The 25,294-nt window shown below is 47.6% G+C and overlaps 1 protein-coding gene across 4 annotated transcripts in view; it reads left to right on the top strand.

Annotated features, from left to right (window-relative positions):
* The window catches only part of LOC140384761 (SH3 and multiple ankyrin repeat domains protein 2-like), a 1,513,496-nt gene that overhangs the window by 534,007 nt on the left and 954,195 nt on the right, over positions 1-25,294 (top strand). For all 4 annotated transcript variants that reach the window (XM_072466758.1, XM_072466757.1, XM_072466755.1 and 1 more), the window contains one exon: positions 7,145-7,211. In XM_072466758.1, coding sequence (XP_072322859.1) covers positions 7,145-7,211 — 67 coding nt within the window. The remainder of the gene's footprint in view (positions 1-7,144; positions 7,212-25,294) is intronic.

Genomic DNA, 25,294 nt, shown 5'->3' with positions numbered 1-25,294 from the left:
GTAGTTGGCGTTTGGGGAGATTGTTGGGGGATTGGGAGGGTAGTTGGCGTTTGGGGAGATTGTTGGAGGATTGGGAGGGTAGTTGGCCCTTGGAGAGATTATTGGGGGATTGGGAGGGTAGTTGGCGTTTGGGGAGATTGTTGGGGGATTGGGAGGGTAGTTGGCGTTTGGGGAGATTGTTGGGGGATTGGGAGGGTAGTTGGCCCTTGTGGAGATTGTTGGGGGATTGTGAGGATAGTTGGCCCTTGGGGAGATTGTTGGGGGATTGGGAGGGTTGAGATGTCATGATATGCAGACACACATAATGATATACAGACAAGCAACTAATGGACACAGAGAACAGGACATGACCAATAAGCAGGCAGGACACTCAGGGGTGGGATCTCACTATAAAAGACTCACACTCCGTCTCTTTCCACTGATGAACATCCAGAGAGTCAGTCAACAGTGTTGTTACAATCTCACACCTCCACCACGTGGCTAAGAGCTAGTCAGGTTCAGTCAGACAGAGTAACCACACTTAAGTTAGCAGAGAGTCGAACTCACAGAGAACTGTGCTAACTGTGCTCTTAGTTCAATAAACCTGATTGAACTAACTTCAAGGTCTGGAGTATCTTTCTGATCTAAGCTGCATCCAGTTGCAGCCAGTGTTAGACCAGTGTAGCTAACACAACATGATACCAGGAGACGACTAATTTAAGATGGCTTACCTCAGTCGGTTCCGTGATGACGAGCAAATGTATCCCGGCCCCATGGAGAAGATTCAGGCTCCTCACCAGCTCAGGACCTCCGGCAATCTCAGTGCCAACTGGCGGACATTCAAGTAAAAGTTTCTGCTGTACATCGAAGCCTCAGACCTCGAGGGTGCGCCTGATGCAAGAATGATTGCGCTTCTCCTCTCGACAGCGGGTGATCAAGCCATCAAACTCTTCAACTCGTTTAACTTCACCGAAGGCCAGGACAAGACAAAGTTTCAGACCATCCTGGACAAGTTTGACAGTCACTGCGAAGTGGACACTAATGAAATCTTCAAATGCTACATATTCAAACAACGTCTTCAAGGTAAAGATGAACCTTTCAATGCCTTCTTAACTAACCTCCACCTGCTAGCGCTGTCCTGCAACTTTGGTGATGTTGCTGACTCCATGATCAGAGACCAAATCATGTTTGGAGTTCACTCTGATCCTCTGAGAGAGCAGCTCTTAAAAACTAAGCATATGACCCTGCCAGTCGCGATTGAAACATGCACAGTGCATGAGCACGCAAAAAATCGGTATTCCCAATACAAAGCGGCTGAAAATGAGAAATTTGCTTCCCACGAGGCAGTGAGTGAGCAGGCCATCTCCCGGATGTAGCGCCTCAGCGTTGATGAAAGCGGCCATCCCGTGCGCTTTTCCCGGAGCCCCACGCATGCGCGATGCGAACAGGATTACGAAGCGGCCGACACCCACACTGCGCAGGTGCAGACGTCTGCCGACCGCACTGCGCATGGGCGACGACGTACACCGCGTCACAACGCCGACATCATGACGTGCCCGAACTGTGGCAACACCCACTTAAAGGGACACTGCCCTGGTAGAGGCAGGCGATGTTTAAACTGCGGGAGGCCTGGACACTATGCAGCCTTGTGCAGGTCTGCACCACCAGTCAGGGGCCAGCGCTCCCAATTCCGATGGCGGCGCGTCCAGAGTGTGCAACAACGATTACAGGATTCTGATCCTGGCAGCACAACGGATCCAGAGGACGAGTGCCTGGAGTCCGCCTACCGAGTGGGCATCATTACCACCGTGAACATGCCATACCTAACTCATCTCGCATTCAGTCCATCCTCGCTGGGGATTCGGAGGACGAATGGCGTGCGGTGATGCAGGTCAACCGCTGCTCCGTCCAGTTCAAGCTGGACACAGGTGCTTCTGTCAACCTCCTCTCACAGGCATACTTTAAACGCATCAAGAAGCCCCCCAAGGTCCTGCCAGCAGCCTGCCAGCTCCTGGACTATAACGGCAATGCCATCACGGCACTGGGTTCCTGCCATCTACTCGTCTCCAACCGGAGCACCCACGCATGGCTAAGGTTTGAAATTGTCAAGCCGGACAGGGCATCCCTACTGGGCGCGCGTGCCTGCAAAAAGCTAAACCTGGTGCAGCGGGTTTATTCAACGACATCCTCCAACGTGGATCTTCAAGCTGGCATTGACGACATCCTCGCTCAGGTTCCAGATGTGTTTGACGGGATGGGCACTTTGCCATATCGATACGAGATCCTACTGCGACCTGATGCCAAGCCAGTGGTCCATGCACCACGCCGGGTCCCGGCTCCGCTGAAGGAGCGCCTGAAGGAACAGCTCAAGGAGCTGCAGCAGCAGAGGATCATTTCCAGGGTAACCGAACCGACTGACTGGGTCAGCTCGATGGTGGTGGTTAAAAAGCCCTCTGGAGACCTGCGCATCTGCATTGATCCCAAGGATCTCAACCAGAATATAATGCGTGAACACTACCCCATCCCGAAGCGGGAGGAACTCAACAGTGAGATGGCACACGCACGGTTTTTCACGAAGTTAGATGCATCACATGGATTCTGGCAAATCAAGCTGGATGAGTCCAGCAGAAGGCTCTGCACCTTCAACACACCGTGTGGCAGATACTGCTATAACCGTATACTGTTCGGCATCGTCTCGGCATCGGAGATATTTAATCGCATCATGGAGCAGACGATGGAGGGCATCGAAGGGATTTGTGTACGTGGACGACGTCATCATATGGTCCACGACCCCGGAGGAGCATGTTTCCCGTCTCCAGCAGGTATTCCGCCATGCCCACGCCAATGGCCTGAAGCTGAACAGGGCCAAATGTTGCTTTGGCATGTCAACACTCAAGTTCCTCGGAGACCAGATCTCTCAGCAGGGCGTGTGCCCCGAAACAGACAAGGTCAAGGTCATCGCAGCCATGAAGGTCCCGGAAGACAAGAAGGCGGTATTGCGCTTCCTGGGCATGGTCAATTTTCTGGGCAAGTTCATCCCAAACATGTCCTCACACACCACGGCCCTACGAAACCTATTGAAGAAGTCCACTGCCTTCGAGTGGAAGGCGGCCCATCAGGCAGAGTGGTTGGAGCTGAAAGCCAAGCTCACCACTGCACCTGTATTGACATTTTTCTACCCAGACAGGGAAACGAAAATCTCGACAGATGCGAGCCGGGATGGCATCGGTGCGGTCCTGCTGCAACGCGATGACACCTCATCCTGGGCACCGGTTGCCTACACATCAAAGGCACACTGAACAAAGGTATGCGCAAATAGAGGAGGAATGCCTGGGTCTTCTCACTGGCATTCTCAAGTTTCACAACTATGTCTACGCCCTGCCGACATTCACAGTCGAGACGGATCACAGGCCCCTGGTCCACATTATCCACAAGGACCTGAACGACATGACGCCTCGGTTGCAGCGCATCCTCCTCAAACTCAGAAGGTACGACTTTGACCTGGTCTACACGCCTGGCAAGGAGCTCATCATTGCCGATACACTGTCCCGCTCCATCACCGTGCCTAGTGAACCACTGAACGTCATCCGGCAAATTGAGTCACAGGTTGAGTCACAGGTGGAGCTGTGTGCTAGCACCCTCCGGCATCTGATGAGAAGGAGATTCGTATCCGCGAGGAGACAGCCAAAGACCCCCTCTTGCAGCGTGTTATGCAACACCTCGCCAATGGCTGGCAGAAAGGGCAGTGCCCTCAATTTTACAATGTAAAGGACGACCTGACGGTGGTTGATGGTTTCCTCCTCAAACTGGACCGGATTATAATTCCACACCGTCTCCAGAGCTTGGTGCTCCGTCAAACCCATGAGGGCCACCTGGGTGTGAAAAAGTGCAGACGCAGAGCCAGGCAGACTGTCTACTGGCCCGGGATCAGCCAGACATCACGAACATGGTCCTTAATGTGCGACCTGTCAACGCTTCCAGCGAGCGCAGAGTAAGGAGACACTTCAGCAGCATGAAATCGAAACCTCTCCGTGGTCCAAGGTTGGCATCGACCTCTTTCATGCAAATGGTCGTGATTACGTGTTAATCATTGATTACTTTTCCAATTACCCTGAAGTCGTGAAGCTCTCAGACCTCACATCGCAGCACGGTCGCATGGTGGATAGCACAATTGCTTCACAGTTCCAGGGTCCCAGATTCGATTCCCGGCTTGGGTCACTGCCTGTGTGGAGTCTGCACATCCTCCCCGTGTGTGCGTGGGTTTCCTCCGGGTGCTCCGGTTTCCTCCCACAGTCCAAAGATGTGCAGGTTAGGTGGATTGGCCATGATGAATTGCCCTTAGTGTCCAAAATTGCCCTTAGTGGGGTGGGGTTACTGGGTTATGGGGATAGGGTGGGCTTGGGTAGGGTGCTCTTTCAAAGAGCTGGTGCAGACTCGATGGGCCGAAAGGCCTCCTTCTGCACTGTAAATTCGATGATTCTATGATCTCGGACCGTCATCAAGGCCTGTAAGGAGACGTTCTCCAGGCACGGTATCCCACTCACTGTCATGAGTGACAATGGCCCGTGCTTCAGCAGCCACGAGTGGTCTCTGTTTGCCCAGTTGTATCAGTTCAAACACGTCACTTCCAGCCCACACTATCCGCAGTCAAACGGAAAAGTTGAGGAAGGGGTGCACATAGTGAAGCAGCTCATCTGCAAGGCCGCGGATTCTGCGTCTGACATTCACCTTGCGCTGCTTGCGTACAGGGCGACCCCACTGTCCATTGACATGTTGCCGACTCAACTCCTGATGAACAGGGACCTGTGAACGACACTTTCAGCCATACACCTGCCCAACCTGGATCACCTCCCGGTGCTGCAGAAGGTGCAGCAACTCTGAGACCGGCAAAAACAGGGCTATGATGCTCATGCCACCAATTTGCCCGTGTTATCCCCATCCAACACTGTTCGGGTCAAGATCCCTGATGGAGGCTGGTCAGCTCCAGCTGTCGTTGTTCGACAGACTGCCCCCCGCTCGTATGTTGTGCGTCTGGCTGATGGTTCTGTTGTGCGACGAAACAGACGGGCACTGCGCAAAGTTGCCTGCCCGCAACCACATTCTTCTCCGTTTCCTTCTGTTGTTTTGCCACCTCCTGATACCTCGACTCACGAGGCCCCCAGTCAGGCTTCAATCCCGCCCATCAAGGCGCTGTCGTCCCCACCACCACCTCTCTGGCGGTCGACCAGGATCAGACACAAGCCACAGAGACTGGACTTATGAACAATTGTTCTGTTTGCTATGTTCTGTGTTCTCGCATTGACAGCTGTTTTCACATTTACATATGTTCACATCCACTGCATGTATATATGTTAATATTGGCCTATTCTTGTAAATACGTTCACATATGTCATCCAAACATAAAAAAAAAGGGAGATGTCATGATATGCGGATACACACATAATGATATACAGACAAGCAGCTAATGGACACAGAGAACAGGACATGACCAATAAGCAGGCAGGACACTCAGGGGTGACTATAAAAGACACGAGGCACTCACACTTCACCTCTTTCCACTGATGAACATCTAGAGAGTCAGTCAAGGGTGTTACAATCTCACACCTCCACCACGTGGCTAAGAGCTAGTCTGGTTCAGTCAGACAGAGTAACCACACTTAAGGTAGCAGAGAGTTGAACTCACAGAGAACTGTGCTAACTGTGCTATTAGTTCAATAAACCTGATTGAACTAACTTCAAGGTCTGGAGTATCTTTTTGATCTAAGCTGCATCCAGTTGCCGCCAGTGTTAGACCAGAGTACCTGACACGACAGAAATCAGTGCAGTTGCCCGTCTCATGTTTAAACTTCCCAGGCAATAATTGCAACCTTTGCGATACCTCTGGGATATAAAACTCTTATGGGCGGCATGGTAGCACAGTGGTTAGCACAGTTGCTTCACAGCGCCGGGGTCCCAGGTTCGATTCCCTGCTGGGTCACTGTCTGTATGGGGTCTGCACGTTGTCCCCGTATCGGCGGGTGCTCCGGTTTCCTCCCACAGTCCATAGATGCGCAGGTTAGGTGGATTGGCCATGCTAAATTGCCCTTAGTGTTCAAAAAGGTTGGATGATGTTACTGCGTTACAGGGATAGGGTGAAGGTGTGGGTTTAAGTAGGGTGCTGTTTCCAAGCACCGGGGCAGACCTGATGGGCCAAATGGCATCCTTTTGCACTGTAAATTCTATGAATCTATGATTCTCTGGGGAACAGGAGTTCTGGGCCAATCTGTTTGTGATGTTGGTCAAGAACCAGGAGTTACCAAAGTCCCGGGGTGCGGGTGGAGGGGTGTGGTGGGGGGCCGGGTAGGCAACCTTTGCTTTTCCTCAAAGTGGAATTAACCTGAGACAGTTGGAGGCATCTCAGTTTGATGTCCGCTGTGAAAGTATTGCATTGGAGGGTTTGCTAGCCACAGTTTCTGTTCCTGAGTCTGTGGAATGGGGCTGAACTAAAGTCCCTTTGCATCCTGGGCACAATTGCTGCCAATGAGCCGAGGCTTAGCACTGAAGGTAACGCTGTCGAAGCTGTTGCAACTTGTTGCAAACCCACCGTCTCCTGTTGCTGGCGGCTGCTGATCCTGCATTCAGCAGCTGCTTTGCTGATGAGCATGGCAGCCCCATCAAAAAGTGATTTGTGTTCAGCTGCTGTTTCAGCTTAACCCAAATCAGCAGAATTAATTAATGTCGCTCAGTGAACGATGACATTTATAGTTTCTCTGGCTGGATAGGGGAGTTTCTGAACAATATTTATTACAAACAGAAATGGGGTAGTCCCCTGCACCGAAATATTTGTTTGCTGGGTAGCAACGATACTTAACAAACGTGTCACGTCAGTCTGAACAACTCTGCATTTTTTAACATGACAAAAATGAGAGTTAAGCTAAATTTCTGTTGTCATTGGTTTAATTGTGATTCTGCAATGTGCTGCAATAAAATGACTTTTTTCAATCTATGCTTTAAATAATTGTGTTGGAGTTCAACTGACAACTTATTCAGTTTGCCCTGCAACCAAATGCATTTTTTGAAAGCTTCCTTGCAAATAGCCACTGTGCTTGTGAAGGAAATTAAGAGCTCGTCAATCTTGACACCTGTCAATCTGTCAGTTAGGATGATTGTACAATCTGTTTTGCAGGTGGCTATAATAGCCGGCAACTTTGAATTGGCTGAATTCATCAAGAACCACAAAGAAACAGATATTGGTGAGTCAAACATCGAATAAGACAGAGGCCAAACAAGTTGTAGTCATGATTAAACTTGGGCCTTTTTGCTCTTTACGATGACCGATTGCTTTAGTCACAGGTAAGGTTACACTTGTGTCTGTTGCTCAGCTGTGGAAAGTATTGCAGCTCAGGAGTTACAGACAGGATAATTCAAGAACAAACCAGAAAAGGATTGGTATTAACTTCCCAGAGTTTTTACTGAGGCACAATCTGGAAAATGTACCCGGCATGCACTGGAGATTGTGGTGGTCTTGCTTAATTCATTTGCAGAAATGTGAATCTCCCACAGTTGAGCAGTGTAAATGAAAGTAATTGATTATTGATTGGAACATGTCAGACAGAGCTCAAGGTGTCTGAATTAAACTAATTCAAACTGAAAATGTCTGCAAGTAAATAAACAGGGCACTCACTGTCTTTTGTCACAAGGACTGATCAATTGATTGTATTTGAAACCATTTTAGATTGAATTTAAAATCATTATAGCATTATGATGAGAAACTGACCTGAGTGAGGGGCCAGTTGAGTGCAGGTCATTGTGAATTTATATGACAGAAGGTGCCTGTGCCCCTGAGATTTTGGGAACAGGGTCATGAGTACCCTGAACAAGCCCAATCAATGGAAACTCACCACTTGGACCTGGGGGCAGAGACTGTGTGGTGCGAACCTCTTAAGGCAAATAGACTTTTGAACCTGCATTAAAGATCATAGAAGCTCAAGTGGCTATAAATGTAACTCAATTATATTTCAAATTCAGCAACCTTTTCTGTTACATCAAGTTTGCTTTGTGGGGGTCGGCAGAAGGATTCACTCAAGAGGTGGAAACCGTAGATCGATTTCTTCAAGGAGGATTGAGGGGTGGGGAGGGGTACGTGGTTTCAAACGGGGAAGGCGGGATGTAGCTGGGTGTCGGTGTCGGGGGGCTGGAGGGCGGGATGTTGCTGGGGGGTCGGTGTCGGGGGGCTGGAGGGTGGGGTGTTGCTGGGGGTCGGTGTCGGGGGGCTGGAGGGTGGGGTGTTGCTGGGGGGTCGGTGTCGGGGGACTGGAGGGTGGGATGTTGCTGGGGGTCGGTGTTGGGGGGGCTGGAGGGCGGGATGTTTCTGGGGGTCGGTGTCAGGGGGGCTGGAGGGTGGGATGTTGCTGGGGGTTGGTGTCGGGGGGCTGGAGGGTGGGATGTTGCTGGGGGGTCGGTGTCGGGGGGCTGGAGGGCGGGATGTTTCTGGGGGTCGGTGTCAGGGGGGCTGGAGGGTGGGATGTAGCTGGGGGGGTCGGTGTTGGGGGTCTGGAGGGTGGGATGTTGCTGGGGGTCGGTGTCGGGGGGGTCTGGAGGGCGGGATGTTGCTGGGGGGGTCGGTGTCGGGGGGCTGGAGGGTGGGATGTTGCTGGGGGGTCGGTGTCGGGGGGCTGGAGGGCGGGATGTTTCTGGGGGTCGGTGTCAGGGGGGCTGGAGGGTGGGATGTAGCTGGGGGGGTCGGTGTTGGGGGTCTGGAGGGTGGGATGTTGCTGGGGGTCGGTGTCGGGGGGGTCTGGAGGGCGGGATGTTGCTGGGGGGGTCGGTGTCGGGGGGCTGGAGGGTGGGATGTTGCTGGGGGTCGGTGTCGGGGGGCTGGAGGGTGGGATGTTGCTGGGGGTCGGTGTCGGGGGGGTCTGGAGGGCGGGATGTTGCTGGGGGGGTCGGTGTCGGGGGGCTGGAGGGTCGAGTGTTTCTGGGGGGTCAGTGTCGGGGGGTGTCTGGAGGGTGGGGTGTTACTGGGGGGTCGGTGTCGGGGGGCTGGAGGAGGGTGAGGTGTTACTGGGGGGTCGGTGTCGGGGGGCTGGAGGAGGGTGGGATGTTGCTGGGGGTCGGTGTCAAGGGGCTGGAGGGTGGGGTGTTTGTTGGGGGGTCGGTGTCGGGGGGCTGGAGGGTGGGATGTTGCTGGTGGTCGGTGTCGGGGGGGTCTGGAGGGCGGGATGTTGCTGGGGGGGTCGGTGTCGGGGGGCTGGAGGGTGGGGTGTTACTGGGGGGTCGGTGTTGGGGGGTCTGGAGGGTGGGGTGTTGCTGGGGGTCGGTGTTGGGGGGCTGGAGGGTGGGGTGTTTGTTGGGGGGTCGGTGTCGGGGGGGGCTGGAGGGCGGGGTGTTTGTTGGGGGGTCGGGGGGTTGCAGCGTGGGGTGTTTGTTGGGGGGTCGGGGGGCTGCAGCGTGGGGTGTTTGTTGGGGGGTCGGGGGGCTGGAGGGTGGGGTGTTTGTTGGGGGGTCGGGGGGCTGGAGGGTGGGGTGTTTGTTGGGTTGCTGTGTTCCTCTGAAGTCCTTTGGTTGCTCTTTTGATATTTTGATATTTTGTATATTTACATTTTATTTGAAAAACCTTCAATGAAACTACTTTAAAAAAAGACAATTGCGACAGACAAAATCAGATTTGAGTATAAGGCATTAAATTTTCCTTCTTTTGTTGAATGTTTCATCTTTTGATTCTGTTCGAATAACCAAACTGCTGAAAGTAACTGATTGGTTGTATTTTTTATTTTATTGCTATTTTTCTGTTCTTACCTGCTGTGGACTTTCTTTTGTAAAAAGGGGATGATGATATTGGCGATATTGCACATTGATGATATTGGCGATATTGGTGATGTTGCTGATATTGCATATTGGTGATATGGGTGATATTGGATATTGGTGATATTGGATATTGGTGATATCACATCAATGGTCCCTTACCACCCCACGCAACCCAATTTTCAATTCAATTGGCCTGGCTGGAAATGCATTTCAAGCAGGGTAGATAACTGGAAGTCCAATCAGTACTGCTTTGCTCACTTGACATTACCACCGAGTCGAACTTTATTCCTATTGTCTTATGAAAATCGTTAAATGTGTTGAAACAATCTTCAGATGTCATCCAAGTCTGTGAGGTCAGTGGGAGTGTTGACGGTGAATCAATGCAGTGCAAAGATTATCACAAAGTCACTTCATGGCACTAGTTGTTTGAAGTGATCCCACTGAAAAGAGCCATCACTTTGTCAATTCCCAGCTTCAAATGTTTAATACATTTCCAGCTAGGTTTATCAATTTAAACTGAACCTATGTGTGCTCTTACAAAGGCAAAGTGTTGTTGGAAATCTGAAATTAAAACAGGGCATCTAGGGACTATCTGGCAGTGTTGACGGAGCTAAAAACAGAGTGAACCTTTTAACCGTGCCTACATCACAAGAGTGACTGCACTTCAAAGGCATCTCATTGGCTGGAAAGTGCTTTGTTACATCCGATGGCCATGAAAGGCACTACATAAATGCAAGTTATCCTTCTTTCTTCCAAAGGTCTGAGGACTCGATTGCGGACACGAAACTATCTGGAATAAATGACTAATTTACTTTTCCCAATGGTAGTACAATTCTTGCTCAACATTTTAGCTGAAATTAATCTGCTGAATGTACACTTTTAATTTTCTTTATTCCAATAAGCTCCTATTTTAAGGCGTGGCCTGTAGGCTTACTGAGAGGCGTAGAGTGTGGAAACTTTTAGTTCCTTCAGCCCAAGGGTACAGGTCTTCCAGTTTGCCGCAGGCTGTAACTAAAGGCATTTTAAAGGCTATACCCCGAGTCAATACATAGGGACATGAAACCTGACAAAGATCTTGGCTGTGATCAGCTGACTCTGGACCAGTTATTCAACGTAGTGTCTTTTTGGTCTGGAGGACTTGCTTCGTGACTGGGTGATGCGCTAAGCGTCAAGAACCACAAAGACATGTGAGACTTTAACTCAGGCTTTAATATACTACATGGGAGGCTTACCCGACACAGACGACCCCAGACAGAATGGGGCCGATCCCAGAAGAGGGTTCTTATACTGACTCCCGGGGGAGTGGCTAAGTCGGAGCTCTCCGTGGCCAGGTCGGGTTACCTACCAGTGACCGAACCTCTGCAGAGTTACAGTACAATACACAGTATTACAGGGCCACGTTACGCACAACTATTATATACTATGTACAATGGTAGGGAAGTACAGTGGTGTATCACCACACTGGGTAAATTTACTGCGGATTCAGGAGGTAGTGGTTAGGGAGGGGGTGTGGTGTTGTCCCACGTTTGACTTTAACTCTTGTTTAAATTCATGACCTGAGCCTTAAATGTTCCCCCCAGGCTGTGCAGCAGTGGGGAATGTGCGCCGGACACTCTCCATAAGGTTCAACCCTGCAGAACAAAACATGTTACTGGGAACATATACTGGGCACAAGTAGCTCGGATTTTGTATCCAGTTTGGTTATTGTGTTGATGTTTACAGCTAGATGCAGCCTTTGTAAACAGGGGGATTAAATGCAGTAAGGAAGATAACGTTAATCCACCTTTCTTTGCCCAACCAGCCTGCAGCTGTGTGCCAGTATATCAGGGGCAGTGGAGGATTAGAAAACATTTTTGGAGCAGCGTGTGTGCCCTCTGTCACATGGGAGCAGCTGGAGTATATCGGGGGCTTTAGACGCACTAATTAGTGAAAATGTTAGATTTCTGGAAAGTCTTGTAATTGTTGCTGGGCCAATCTGGGCTGTTTTTTCCTGACTTTCACCCTGATGCTGTGCATTTGATGTGATAAATTTCAGAGGGATTTATAGCTGTCATGGGATGTGCTTCCTCTTCCTGTGAACCAGGTTTGTTCCCGCTTGTTGTCCTCCCAGTTGCTGTGGCAAATAAGCTGCAATGTGTTTATTCACTCGGTTTCCTGTCACATTCGGTGGCAGCTGGACCTGGTGTTTTGGGTCCTGGTTCAAGCAGAGGGTCCCTGACCTGCAGATTTAAACCCTGGTGATGCTGATCACCATTTCATCCAGAAGCAAAGTCAATATTCCCACCCCTCTGGTTTCCCGAATTAAAAATGCTGAGTTGTGTCAGGAGTGTTTGATGATTTGAAGAGTATCAACACTTTTGAAAACTCCAAACGTGAAAGCAAAGAGGGGGTAATAAAGCAAATTCATGCTTTTATGCGCGCAGACCTCCGAGTTAACAAGGAAGAGAAGTCTTTGGGGCCACAAAGTTACCCTCAACCGGAGAAAGTGGCAACAGACAAAATTGTTCCTCCAAATCAGGCTGGCACATACCGTGGCGATCAGCCGATTTGAGAGTTGGAGCACTTTGTTGATGTGATTTCCATTAGGAAATAAGAAGCAGAGATTGAGTGTACTCGATTTGAAACTTTGTTGAGTCAACTCTGCAGGATGTTTGCATTAAGGATGCGGGAGGTATCTATTAAGAGAATAAATGCAGCATGTTTTACAGCACAGAGGAATCAGATGTGACTATAATGAGTTGGAGTAAGACTAAATTCATATTACACCTTCTCGTACTAAACTTCACTTCTGGATGATTAGTTCGAGAAATGAGAACATAAAATGTCACAGCAGAATTTCACCCTGAAGAATGTCCAGGTAGTTTTACATTTTCAAATGTTTGTTTATGCTTAAACGTGTATTTTGCAAGCCCAGAGGTGAATGTTGGAGGGACTTTCTCGATGAATGTGTGAACAACATAACCTGTGAATGAATGAACCCCGTGAGGGTGGTTTAGTGCAGTTGGCTGCGGCTGGTTTGCGATGTGCAGCACCGCCAACAAGACGGGGTTCAAGTTCCCCCTTACCATCCCCACCCTCTCAACCCTGCCCCTCGCCTGAGGTGGAGTGACCCTCAGCTTAAATCACTAGCAGTCAGACAGCTTTCTCTCAAAGAGGATGATGTGTTAGGCAGGTTGGTTCGGTGTGGACTGCACTCGATGCAGGGAAGTTAGAAACAGACGTCTAACACAGGAGAAGATCCAACACTGTTTTATTCAACTAGATGAACTGCTGTACATATTCAGCTGTGGGTCGACACTATACTGATCTGACTAGTGACCTTGTAGTAGCCTGACCAGGCTTACTAGCTACCGCATGGTGTTTGTGCTTGCTAGCTCGTGGACTCTGACTGTCTCAGTGGCTGGGTCCCGAGAGAGCGGGAAACCTAGTGCCCTCTGGCTTTATAGTTGTAGTGTCCTGTCCGGTGATTGGCTGCACTGTGTTGTGTGTTTACTGGTCATCCTGTGTGTCAATCACTGCCTGTCTGCATCTCATTATATACATGAATGGATATTATGACAGAGGACAGCAACCAATGGTCCTTGGGGACTATGGCAACTTTAATTTCACTGTTAACTGTGCATCAAGTCAATTTCTGAGCACGTTACAACTTGGATCACATTGTTATTGGGTCAAAATCTCACCAAGATCCTTTCACCCATCAGTCCTTCATTGGCTCCCACTGCAGCAATGCCTCATTTTAAAATTCTCACCTTTGTTTTCATAACCTCTATGACCTCATCCTCTCCCTATCTCTATAATCTCCCTTTTCTACAACCCTCCAACACCTCGATGCCCTTCCATTCTGGTCTCTTGAGCAGCATCAATTTGAATGGCACCACCATTGGCAATCGAAATGTCAGTTGCCTATCCCCCAGACGCCCAAATTCCCGCCATAAACCTGTACGCCTCTGCACTACTCTCTTCTTTAAGATGTTCCTTAAAGCCTAAATACTTACCCTAAGTAAGTGGGTGGCAAGGTAGCACAGTGGTTAGCACTGTTGCTTCACAGCTCCAGGGTCCCAGGTTCGATTCCCGGCTTGGGTCACTATCTGTGCGGAGTCTGCACGTTCTCCCCGTGTCTGCGTGGGTTTCCTCCGGGTGCTCCGGTTTCCTCCCACGGTTCAAAGATGTGCAAGTTGGGTGGATTGGCCATGCTAAATTGCCTTTAGTGTCCAAAAAGGTTGGAGGGTTACTGGGTTACCGGAATGGGGTGGAGGTGAGGGCTTCTTCTGCACTGTAAATTCTGTGATTATATGATTCTAATAGCATCTAAGTGACACTTTATTTTGCTTCTATATAGCGATTTAGGACATTTAAGTTATAATCAAAAAAAAGCAACAAGGTTGACTATGCCTTATTTTGAGGCATGGTAGCTGTTGAAGGAGGTGAATGAAGGAAGACTGGGATTTAGATGGTGGGGAGCCCGAATGAAAAAAATGTCAGATAACGTGAAATTGAAAACGTCAGGCTCCTGCAAGCAACTGAAAAGGGAGGTGCAAAGCCAGATGCTTAGAGAAATTAGCAGAGAACTGCCCTTAGGTCGATCATCATGATTAATATTTTGATGGTAGCTAAATTAATACAAATAGTTGTCGTTGCCCTTGTATATTTTTGAGTTAGTGTGCAGTGAGGTCTAGTCATTTGGTCATACTGAACCTGAGTGTTGAGAAAGAGACATACTGTCAAAGTTTTGTGCCTTGCACTCATCATTCAAATGAAAAGCTGAGGCAGCATATCTTTTTCAGCAATACGTGATAAAATGTCTGGAATGCTGAGCATTGTTACTCAGCATGGGTCTTTCTGTTTATCTATTATGTTAGTTGAAAAAGCTACCATTATCCAGGAACGTAGAGAAGAATAGATGAAGAATTGTAAATGATTAGTTGAGCAGCATTATACGTTGACAGTCTGAGATTTGCTAACAACAGTTCACAGCTTGTGTTATTTGTTCTGAGCCCGAAGAGTACCGTGTTCTGTCCATGAAAAGGAAGTTATTTATTTCCGTGCTGATGCACTCACCAATCTCTCTTTGTGCTGTGATTGCCCGTGCTGCACAGGAGGTTTCATTGTCAACCTGTGCTGCTTTCTGGGTCCTGCTCACATCTAGTTACTGTCCAAACTATTTCAAGGTGGTCATTAACCTATTTAAGCGAAAAAGAGAATTGACTCCTTTCAATATTGTAGCGCGAGACAAATTAGAACATTAAATTCAAGGCAATTTTGCCCATACTCAATGGAGTTTAGGAGAATGAGAGATTTATCTAATTGAAACATAGATAATCCTGAGAGAACCTGACAGGGTGGAAACTGTAGTGATCTGTACATACATCTGCACATACACCAGGGACTGCAGCACAGATGTAACAGCCACAGCACCACTAGAGGGAGCATCAGAGATGGGTATAAAGGGCCGAGCCCAAGGCAGGATCCGCCTCTTGGAGAAGCACAGGGCTAGGGAACTGCAGCACACAGGGATAACTCAGCATAGGCAGCTTACCTTAGTTTCACTGGTGATACCTCTTGACTGTTTTACATCTAGTTGAGCTCTGGAAGCAGAACGAACCCTTTGAATAAAGTGTTAGTGTTAACTGTAAGTCTACAGTCGTTATTCAGAATTAGAGAATAACATAGAAACCAAGAGGATGAACATAGAACATAGAAAATACAGCACAGAACAGGCCCTTCGGCCCACGATGTTGTGCCGAACCTTTATCCTAGATTAATCATAGATTATCATTGAATGTACAGTGCAGAAGGATGTGCAGACTCCGCACAGACAGTGACCCAAGCCGGAATCGAACCTGGGACCCTGGAGCTGTGAAGCAATTGTGCTATCCACAATGCTACCGTGGTGCCCTTAAGAACAAATAAATCTACTCGATATCATTCTACCGTAATCCATGTACCTATCCAATAGCTGCTTGAAGGTCCCTAATGTTTCCGACTCAACTACTTCCACAGGCAGTGCATTCCATGCCCCCACTACTCTCTGGGTAAAGAACCTACCTCTGATATCCCTCCTATATCTTCCACCTTTCACCTTAAATTTATGTCCCCTTGTAATGATTTGTTCCACCCGGGGAAAAAGTCTCTGACTGTCTACTCTATCTATTCCCCTGATCATCTTATAAACCTCTATCAAGTCGCCCCTCATCCTTCTCCGTTCTAATGAGAAAAAGCCTAGCACCCTCAACCTTTCCTCGTAAGACCTACTCTCCATTCCAGGCAACATCCTGGTAAATCTTCTTTGCACCTTTTCCAAAGCTTCCACATCCTTCCTAAAATGAGGCGACCAGAACTGTACACAGTACTCCAAATGTGGCCTTACCAAAGTTTTGTACAGCTGCATCATCACCTCACGGCTCTTAAATTCAATCCCTCTGTTAATGAACGTGAGCACACCATAGGCCTTCTTCACAGCTCTATCCACTTGAGTGGCAACTTTCAAAGATGTATGAACATAGACCCCAAGGTCTCTCTGCTCCTCCACATTGCCAAGAACTGTACCGTTAACCCTGTATTCCGCATTCATATTTGTCCTTCCAAAATGGACAACCTCACATTTTTCAGGGTTAAACTCCATCTTTCCACTTGTGGGGGAGAATAGAACTAGGGGCTCAGTTTAAGAATACAATGTCCCCCTTCTAAGATTGAGATGAGGAGGAATGTTTTTCACTCAGAGGGTAGTTGTATGCGGGATTCCATTCCCCTTAGCGCACTGGAGGCTGGGTCATGGAATTCATTCATGACTGTGTTAGACACATTTTTGATAGTCATGGGTTAGGGGGGGAGGGGGGGGGGGGGTGGCAGATAGGATAAGGGAATTGAGACCACAGCCAGATGAGCCATGATCTTATTGAATGGTTTAGCAGGTTTGAAGGGCCAAATGGCCCGCTCCTGCTCCAAAGTCCGATGATCCTATGGGTCCATCACCTTTGCAGCTTTGCATTGCATGTCCAAAGCATAACTTGTTACAAAATGTGATCTTAGATGTAATAGGGAATATTAGTTATAGGGAATATGAGTGGGGGTTACTGGGTTATGGGGATACGATAGATACGTGGGCTTGAGTAGGGTGCTCTTTGTAAGGGCCGGTGCAGACTCGATGGGCCGAATGGCCTCCTTCTGCACTGTAAATTCTATGAAATTAAGTTATGATAATGATGCAATATTCATCAATTTTCATGGATTGACTATTTCACAAAAAATGGATGACGTGGCAGAAAATATTCCGAAATTGCCTTTTCATAAAACCCTTCCAGAACATTTTACGCCCATAAAATAAAAATGGTAAAGTCATATCGATGATGATAAACTAATGGCATTGTGGAATGTGACCCTCAAAAACAGAAAACCAGAAATCAGTTCCACATAATAAAAACAGAATTGGGTTTGGTGGTTGTACATTATTGGTGAAGGATTCAGCTTTACAAGATGTTCACTTCACTGTTATTGCAGACACCAGGGGGAGGGAGGGGGGAGGGGGGGGAGGGGGCTGAAATTATAACTGTGGGTCTGACTGTAAACCGGGTGCTATCAAATTAGCCACCCATTTAATATTTTCAATCTAACTCAATTTCTTTCTCAGAAATATGTTGCTAGTTTCCTGCTGCAGTCTCTTGCATCTTTGTAATTATAGTTTTGCGATAAGCTTGACAAACATTCTTAACCTGGACGATTTTGTTCAGTGGTTGATGGTCTCTGCCTCAATTCAAGCCACTCAAAACATCAAATGTTATGTAATTACCATAGTATCAATCACGTATTGGGGGAGATGGTGGTATCATGGTAATCTCACTGGACTGGTAATCCATGGATCCATCACTGGGGAGTGGGCTCAAATCCCACAGCAGGTGGTGGAATTTAAATGCAATTTATAAATCCAAAATGTAAAGCTAGTCTCAGTTTATCTTTAATTATTATAAAACCCCATCTGGTTCATCAAGGTCCTTTAGGGAAGGAAATCTGCCGTCCTTACCTGGTCTGGCCTACATGTGACTCCAGGTCCACAACAATGTGGTTGGCTCTTAACTGCCTTCTGTAATGGCCGAGCAAGACCCTCAGTTCAAGGATGGGCCACAAATGCTCGCCTTGCCAACAATGCCCACAACCCATGAAAAAAAATTAACCTGATTGTACCTAGTAATAATAAGATAGCAATAATAATATTCTGTTGATTTTCTGTATTAGTTGGTTGTTGGTCTCAAAGTCGGAAGATTTTCAGGTCCAGTCTAATTCTGGAATCCGGTAAGTATTACGATCCCAGACCAGAGCCCAACAGTGTATAGGATAATGGACCAAATCGCAAATATTTTAGTTTATTTTAAGACTGTGCAGAAAGAATGATCCACTCCAGGAGTGATTCATGATAAAATAGGGCTTTGGTGTTTCTAAAACAAAACTTTATTATAATTACAATATTAAACTTTTAACTTCACACCCAAAAAGAGCAGCTTACAATTACCCTTTAACATTACGATATAATTTCCCATTAAACAACAAGAAAAGAAACATACAGCTCTTAATCCACCTTGAAATTAGCAAGGCATCGAATAATACTTGCTTTATATATTTGGTCCTGTTGGAACCCCTTCAGACTCTGGCTGAATATCTTCAAATAGCTGCATCACCTTGATTGTTTCAGCCTCTTCCTTGTCTTCAGACAAGACTGCTTTGCTTTAAAATAGTATTCCTGTTTTTTTTGCCTATCTTACTGGGAAAGAAAACTGCCTTTACTTGTGGTCTAAATAAACATGTGTTGCCAGATCAGACTTCACTTCCAAAAGCCTTTCTCCAAAAAAACCTCCCTCTTAGCTCCACCCAGCACTGACATCAACTCCTCAAAGCTTAAATGCAAATTAACTTTCCAGGGACTGAAAGCCCATTAACTACTCAGGCACTGTCCCCAGTCAAGCCGCTATGCATTGGCCCAAACTGAAAAACACACTCCTTTGTCAATTTCACCTGTTGGCTGCTCAAATTACCCAGGCCCTGCAGAACAGACTTATCTTTAACAAAACATGTCTGTTGCAGTCAAACACATTCTAATACTCGGCTGTTAACCCTTAAATTGCCCGGTGAATTTATAATCCAATTTTCCAATTGTCACATAAGGAACTATCAAACATTTATCATCAGCTCGGGAAATCTAGCCCAAAAGTGATTATTTAGGATTAGTAATTTTCAGCGATTTTTACCAAAGATTCAAATTTCTTTGTTATTGAGTTTCCTTGTTATTAGGTTACTAGTTGTTTTGAAACAGATGTCCCATAACCGTGAAAGAGGCTGCATCTAGAATGGTGCAATGTTAACCCAGCCATCTTCTTTATTGTGGACATCAACGGCAAGGCCAACATTTATTGCCCTTGAACTGAGTGGCTTGTTTGACTATTTAAGAGGACATTTAAAGAGTCCCATGTAGGCCAGACCGGGTAAGGACAGACTATTTCCTTCCCGAAAGGACATTAGTGAACCAGATGGAGTTTTGTGACAATTGACAATGGTTTCATGGTCATTGTTACTGAAGCTAGTTTTTGAATTCCAGATTCTGAATTTAGTTTAGATTCCACCAGTTGCCATGATGGGATTTGTACCCTTATTTCCAGGAAATTAGGCTGGGTTTCTGGATAAACGCCACCGTCTCCGCCTATGCCTCCCTGTACGCAGCAGCGTGATATAGGTTAAATTAAATAAACTATGGGACTGGGCTGATATAATGATGATTTAACCCTGCACTAATTGTTCTCAACCAATTGTCTTTCTGACCAGGATGAAGGGTGGAGGTATAACAGTGAGAGAGAAGCTCTGAGGTTACTCATGATTTTCGGCAATTTGCAGAAGTTCTAAGTGATGAGAGCAAGTTGGTTTTCTGGAGTGTGTGATGGAATGGATGGTACTTGATTTGTGGAAGAGTTAAGCTTGTTGGATTCATAAAGAACTTTTGTTATACCTTGTTACATTAGGCTGTTATGACACCCTGGGCTAGTGCGCTGTCAATTCCAGCCCCACATGGCCCGGAGTCACAACATAAGTGAATTAACCAATAATTCTTGCAAAAATGCCCAATGTTTTTTGGCACTTGGCTGCACAATAGTCAGTCACCAGGTTTGTAAGTGTAAACACAATTATAACCGTAGCATTGTGGATAGCACAATTGCTTCACAGCTCCAGGGTCCCAGGTTCGATTCCGGCTTGGGTCACTGTCTGTGCGGATGCTGCACATCCTCCCCGTGTGTGCGTGGGTTTCCTCCGGGTGCTCCGGCTTCCTCCCACAGTCCAAAGATGTGCATGTTAGGTGGATTGACCATGCTAAATTGCCCCTAGTATCCAAAAAGAGGATAGGTGGGGTTATGGGGACAGGGTGGAGGTGAGGACTTAGGGAAGGTGCTCTTTCCAAGGACTGGTGCAGACTTGATGGGCCAAATGGCCACAGTTAGCTTGCAGATTAACTTTGTTTGGCAGCCTGTGCAGGTCTTTTCTGTAGTTTAAAAGTACTGTACTCACAACCTGGAGAGAGACACATCCCTCACATCAGGCTTTCTGGAGAGAGTTAGCTGGATCTTTCTGGAGAGGATTAGCTGGGCCTTTTACCTCCGTGTTGCTGAATCCAAACTGAAACCTCCTTAGGTCGCTGAACCATCACACTTGGATAAGATCCAATCACCACCCATTACCGGGCAAAGCACAGCCTTTTGTGTCAATTGATTGGTCTCTAGCCAAATCAGTCAAACCAAGTCCCAACCCATCTTTCTCACTGATGCTGGCTAGTCTGCAACGCCAGTTTAAAGCAGCACCGACTAGCACAGTCATATCTTCTGCTTCTGGGCTCCTTCTCTTGAATTAAAGTCTCAGGCTGTCTTAAAGACATAGGTCCATTAATCATCCATGGATCAAAATGTACCAGCAAAGATAAAAGAATGGGGAAATAAGCAACTAACAGGAAGGGTCCTGACAATGTTCAGGCATCTTTTCTTGGAATAACACTTGTAATAGCTTTTTTCATTTACCATGTGATGTGGATGTCACTGGCAAGGTCAATATGGATTGTCCATTCCCAATGTTAAGTAGTTGAAATAATAAGAATACGTTTGATGAAATGAGAGTGGTAATGTTGCAAAATAGTGATACTGGGTGTTGTAAAATGTTTTTGATGTTTTGGTGCCTCCAGCTGTTAAAGACATTTGGCAAATATTATCACCTTATCACCAGAAGTCTTTTTGTAAACGACAATGAATCCATAGATAATTTTAAGAGGGAGATGGACAGAGTCAGGGTTACGGACAAAAAGACAGATTTGGAACTGAGTACAACTGCCTTTCCCGAGTCCAAGAAACCTGGGGAGCCAACTCGCCCCCTTGATAAATTTCGATAACTTTACGGTATGTTAGTGAGTAATCAGGCCGAGAGCTAGGAATGAAATTGATTATATTGGGGATTACTTTGGGTCAAAGATGTGCAGGTCAGGTGAATTGGCCATGATCAATGCGCAATTACTGGGATAGGGCGAGGGAGTGTGTCTAGGTCGGGTGCTCTTTCAGAGGGACGGAGCAAACTTGATGGGCCGAATGGCTGCCGTTTGCACTGCAGGGATTCTATAGATTCGATGGATGAACTTCAGCGTTGAATTATTCTCAATATGATATTCTAAAGTTACCTCCCAGGTGCTCACATGATATTATTGACTTCTATATTTGAAGATCCTAGTTCAAAAAAGAGGAACGGGCGTTAGGTAAACGCTTGAGAATGGCAAGGCACGTTGTCAAATGGCTAATATTTCTTTCCGTTAGGGAGTCTGTGGAGTTGAGGATAATAAGAACACAGAATTTAGAAACAGGAGGAGGCCATTCGGCCCTTTGAACCTGAGCCATCATTTGACAAGATCAGGGCTGTGCTGATGGTGATATCAACTCCAGTTTCCTGTCTGCCCCCATAACCTTTGACCTCCTTCTCTATCAAAAATCTATCTACCTCTGCCTTGAGCCAGTTAAATGGTCCGGTTTTCACTGCTTTCAGGGGCGATAATTTCACTGGCTAATGATCTGCTGAGAGAAAACATAAATCTCGGGCTGGATTCTCTGACCCTGGGGCTGGGTCAGAGAATCGGGGGGCCGGGCGCGATTCACGCGATGCCACCCCGACGGCGGTCTGCCGATTCTCCGGAGACATTGGCGCCACTGGCGTGGTCGGTGCAGCACCTGTCGGGGGCCGCTCTACGCGGCCTCCCGGCGATTCTCTGCGCGGGATGGGCCGAGTGGCCACCAAGATAGCCCGAGTCCCGCTGGCGCCGTTCACGTGTGGTCTTACCCGGCGGGACCTCGGCGTCCATCCTGCAGGGGGGGGGGGCGACCTGGTGGGGAGGACGGGGGCCTGAACCCGGGGGGGCCCCCACCGTGGCCTGGCCCGCGATCGGGGCCTACCGATCGATGGGCCGGCTTCTCCTGGTGGCGGCCTCTTTTACTCCGCGCTGGCCCCTGTAGCTCTCCGCCATGTTGCGCCGGAGCCGCGCGGAGAAGGAAGCTAGCGCGCATGCGCGAGTTCGCACCGGTCACAGTGCGCAATCGCTCGACCCGCGGTGCCCATTTAATGCCGGTATCGGCAGCTGGAGCTGCGTGAGTCGCTCCAATGCCGTGCTGGCCCCCTGTAGGGCTCAGGATCCTGGGGGCCTGTTGATGCCGTCGTAAAACGCGACGGTGTTTACGATGGCGTCAGCACTTAGCCACCCTTCATCTCTGGTTAAGCTGTGTTCTCTCGTTCTAACCTCCTCCCCAAGGGGAACTATCCGCCGGCTATCTGTTCTATTACATCTCTTCAGGGTTTTATGTCTCTATAAGATAATTTTTCGAAATTCCAATGGGTATCGACCCAACCTGTTGAATGTTTCTTCTCCGGATAAGCTCTTTATCTCAGCAATGAGTCGAATGAACCTTCTCTGAGCTGGAGTGAGGCGGCATTGGAGGTTTTGGTGGGTTTCGAAGTGGACAAATCCCCAGGTCCGGATGACAACTTGTGTTGTCTGAAAATGTCACAATCATGCTCCTCATGTTCACTTTCGCATCGTTAATATATAACACAAACACTCAGGTTACCAACACCGAGCCCTGTGGAACACCACTTGAAACAACTTTCCAATTGCAGGGCAGCCATCAACCATTATCCTTTGTTTCCTGTTACTGAGCTAACTTTTTATCCAGTTTGCCACATTGCCCTGTATCCCATGGGCTTTCACTTTCTTGACCAATCTGCTATGTGGGACTTTGTCAAACACCTTGTTAAAATCCATGTACATCTCATCCACTGCACTACCTTCATCAACCCTTCTTGGCACTTCCTCAAAGAATTCAATCAAACTTGTGCCCCAAGACCTTCCTTTAACAAGTCCATGCTGACAATCCCTGACTAGGCCACGCCTCTCTATGTGACAGTTAATCCTAACTCTCAGGATTGATTCTACTAATTTGCACACCATTGACGTAAGACTAACTGGCCTAGAATTGTTTGGCATTTCCTTCTATCCCAGTTCTCCAGTACCTCCCCTGTATCTTGTGAGGATTGGAAAATTATCTTCAGAGCATCTGCTATCTCCTCCCTGACCTCCTTCAGTAGCCTCGGAAAAAATCCATCTGGCCCTGGCGACTTAGCAACTTTCTCTTTATGATTATCCCATCCAGTATCTCACAGTGTTCCTCCTGGACGACAATAGCTGCATAATCCTTATCCTTCAATTAAAACCCTTCCCACAGCCTCTGCATCTACACCACCCTCTGTCAACAATCACAAAGAGTTCCCCTCTTCATCTTTGATAAGCCCCACTTTTTCTTTAACTTACCTTTAACCATTAATATATTGGTAAAACATCTTTGGGTTTTCTTTAACTGTACTCGCTAATCTTTTTTCTACCCTCTCATTGATTTCCTTATTTGCTTTTTGACTTTGTCCCTGCACTTTCTCTACTCGTCCAGGCGATCTGCAGTGTTTAGTTCTTTATGCCTATCGTATACTTTCTTTTTCTGTTTGATCTTCCCCTGTATTCCTCTAGACAACCAGGAGGGTCTAGATTTGGCAGTACCACTCCTATTGATGGAGGGGACATGTCTACTTTGTACATTTAGAATCTCTCCGTTTATTACTTCCCACTGATTTATCCTCTAGCAATGCCGGCCAGTCCACCTCAGCCAAGTCCCTTCTCATTCCTGCAGAGTTTGCCTTCCCCCAGTTCAAAATGTTTACTCCTGCTTCATCTCTGTCTGTTTCCATGGTAATACTGAATCTCACTGAATTGTGATGACTATCCCCGATATGGTCGCTGTCACTTCACCCACTTACCCTTCTTCATTCCCCAAGACTGGGTCTGGAATTGCATCTCCTCTCGTTGGGCTGGTCACTAATTGGTTGAAAACATTTTCCTGACACACTGCATGAATTTTTCCCCCTCATTTTCCCTTATATTGTTTGATTCCCAGTTGATATTGGGATAGTTAAAGTCTCCGACTATTATTACCCTCAGTGGTGGCATAGATTATAAGAGCAGGAAGGTTATGTTGGAGCTGTACAGGACTTTGTGAGGCCAAAGCTGGAGCGCTGTGTGCAGTTCTGGTCACCTCACTAGAGGAAGGATGTGATCGCACTGGAAGGAGTGCAGAGGAGATTCACCGGGATGTTGCCTGGGATGAAGAATTTTAGCTGTGAAGAGAGGCTGGATGAGGCCAAGTTGTTTTCTTTGGAGCAGAGGAGGCTGAGAGGGAACCCGATCGAGGCGTATAAGATTATGCGGGGCATGGATAGGGTAGGTAGAAAGCAGCTGTTTCCCTTAGTTGTCGTGTCAATAACAGGGGGGCTTAATTTTAGGCAGGAGGTTTAGAGGGGATTTGAGGAACGGCTTTTTCACCCAGAGGATGGTGGGAATCTGGGATGCGCTGCCTGGGATGGTGGCCGAGGCAGGAAAGCTCACAACCTTTAAAATGGCCTTGGATGAGCGTTTGAAATGTCTCAACATTCAAGGCTGTGGGACAAATGCTGGGAAGTGGGATTAGTGTAGATTAGAGTCGGTGCAGGCTTGATGGGCTGATTGGCCTCTTCTGTACTCCACTCCTTTTGCAATAAATGCCAACATTTCATTTGCCTTCCTGCTCACTGGCTGTACCAGGACACCTGTCCTTCTGTGCCCCCAGGTTCTGCAATCTTTCTCTTTCTTCATGTCATACTGTTTTTCATTTCTTCCTGCCAAAATGAACATTTTCCAACATAATACTCCATCTGCCAGGGTTTTGCCCACTCACTTAACCTGTTTATATCCCTTTGCAAACACTTTCTCCTCTTGAGAACCTACTCTCCTACCTTTCCTAGTGCCATCGGCAAATTTGGTTACCATAAATTTGGTCTCTTCATTAAATTGTAAATAGTGAGGGCCCCGTCGTGGATCGCTGTTGTACTCCACAGTTTGCCATCCCAAAATAACCTATTTAGCCCCACCTCGTATTTCTTCTCAGAT

Source organism: Scyliorhinus torazame, chromosome 10 (genome assembly GCF_047496885.1).
Source record: "Scyliorhinus torazame isolate Kashiwa2021f chromosome 10, sScyTor2.1, whole genome shotgun sequence".
Classification (NCBI taxonomy): domain Eukaryota; kingdom Metazoa; phylum Chordata; class Chondrichthyes; order Carcharhiniformes; family Scyliorhinidae; genus Scyliorhinus; species Scyliorhinus torazame.
Note: the sequence above shows the minus strand (reverse complement) of the source record. Positions and strands in the feature narration are given on the sequence as shown.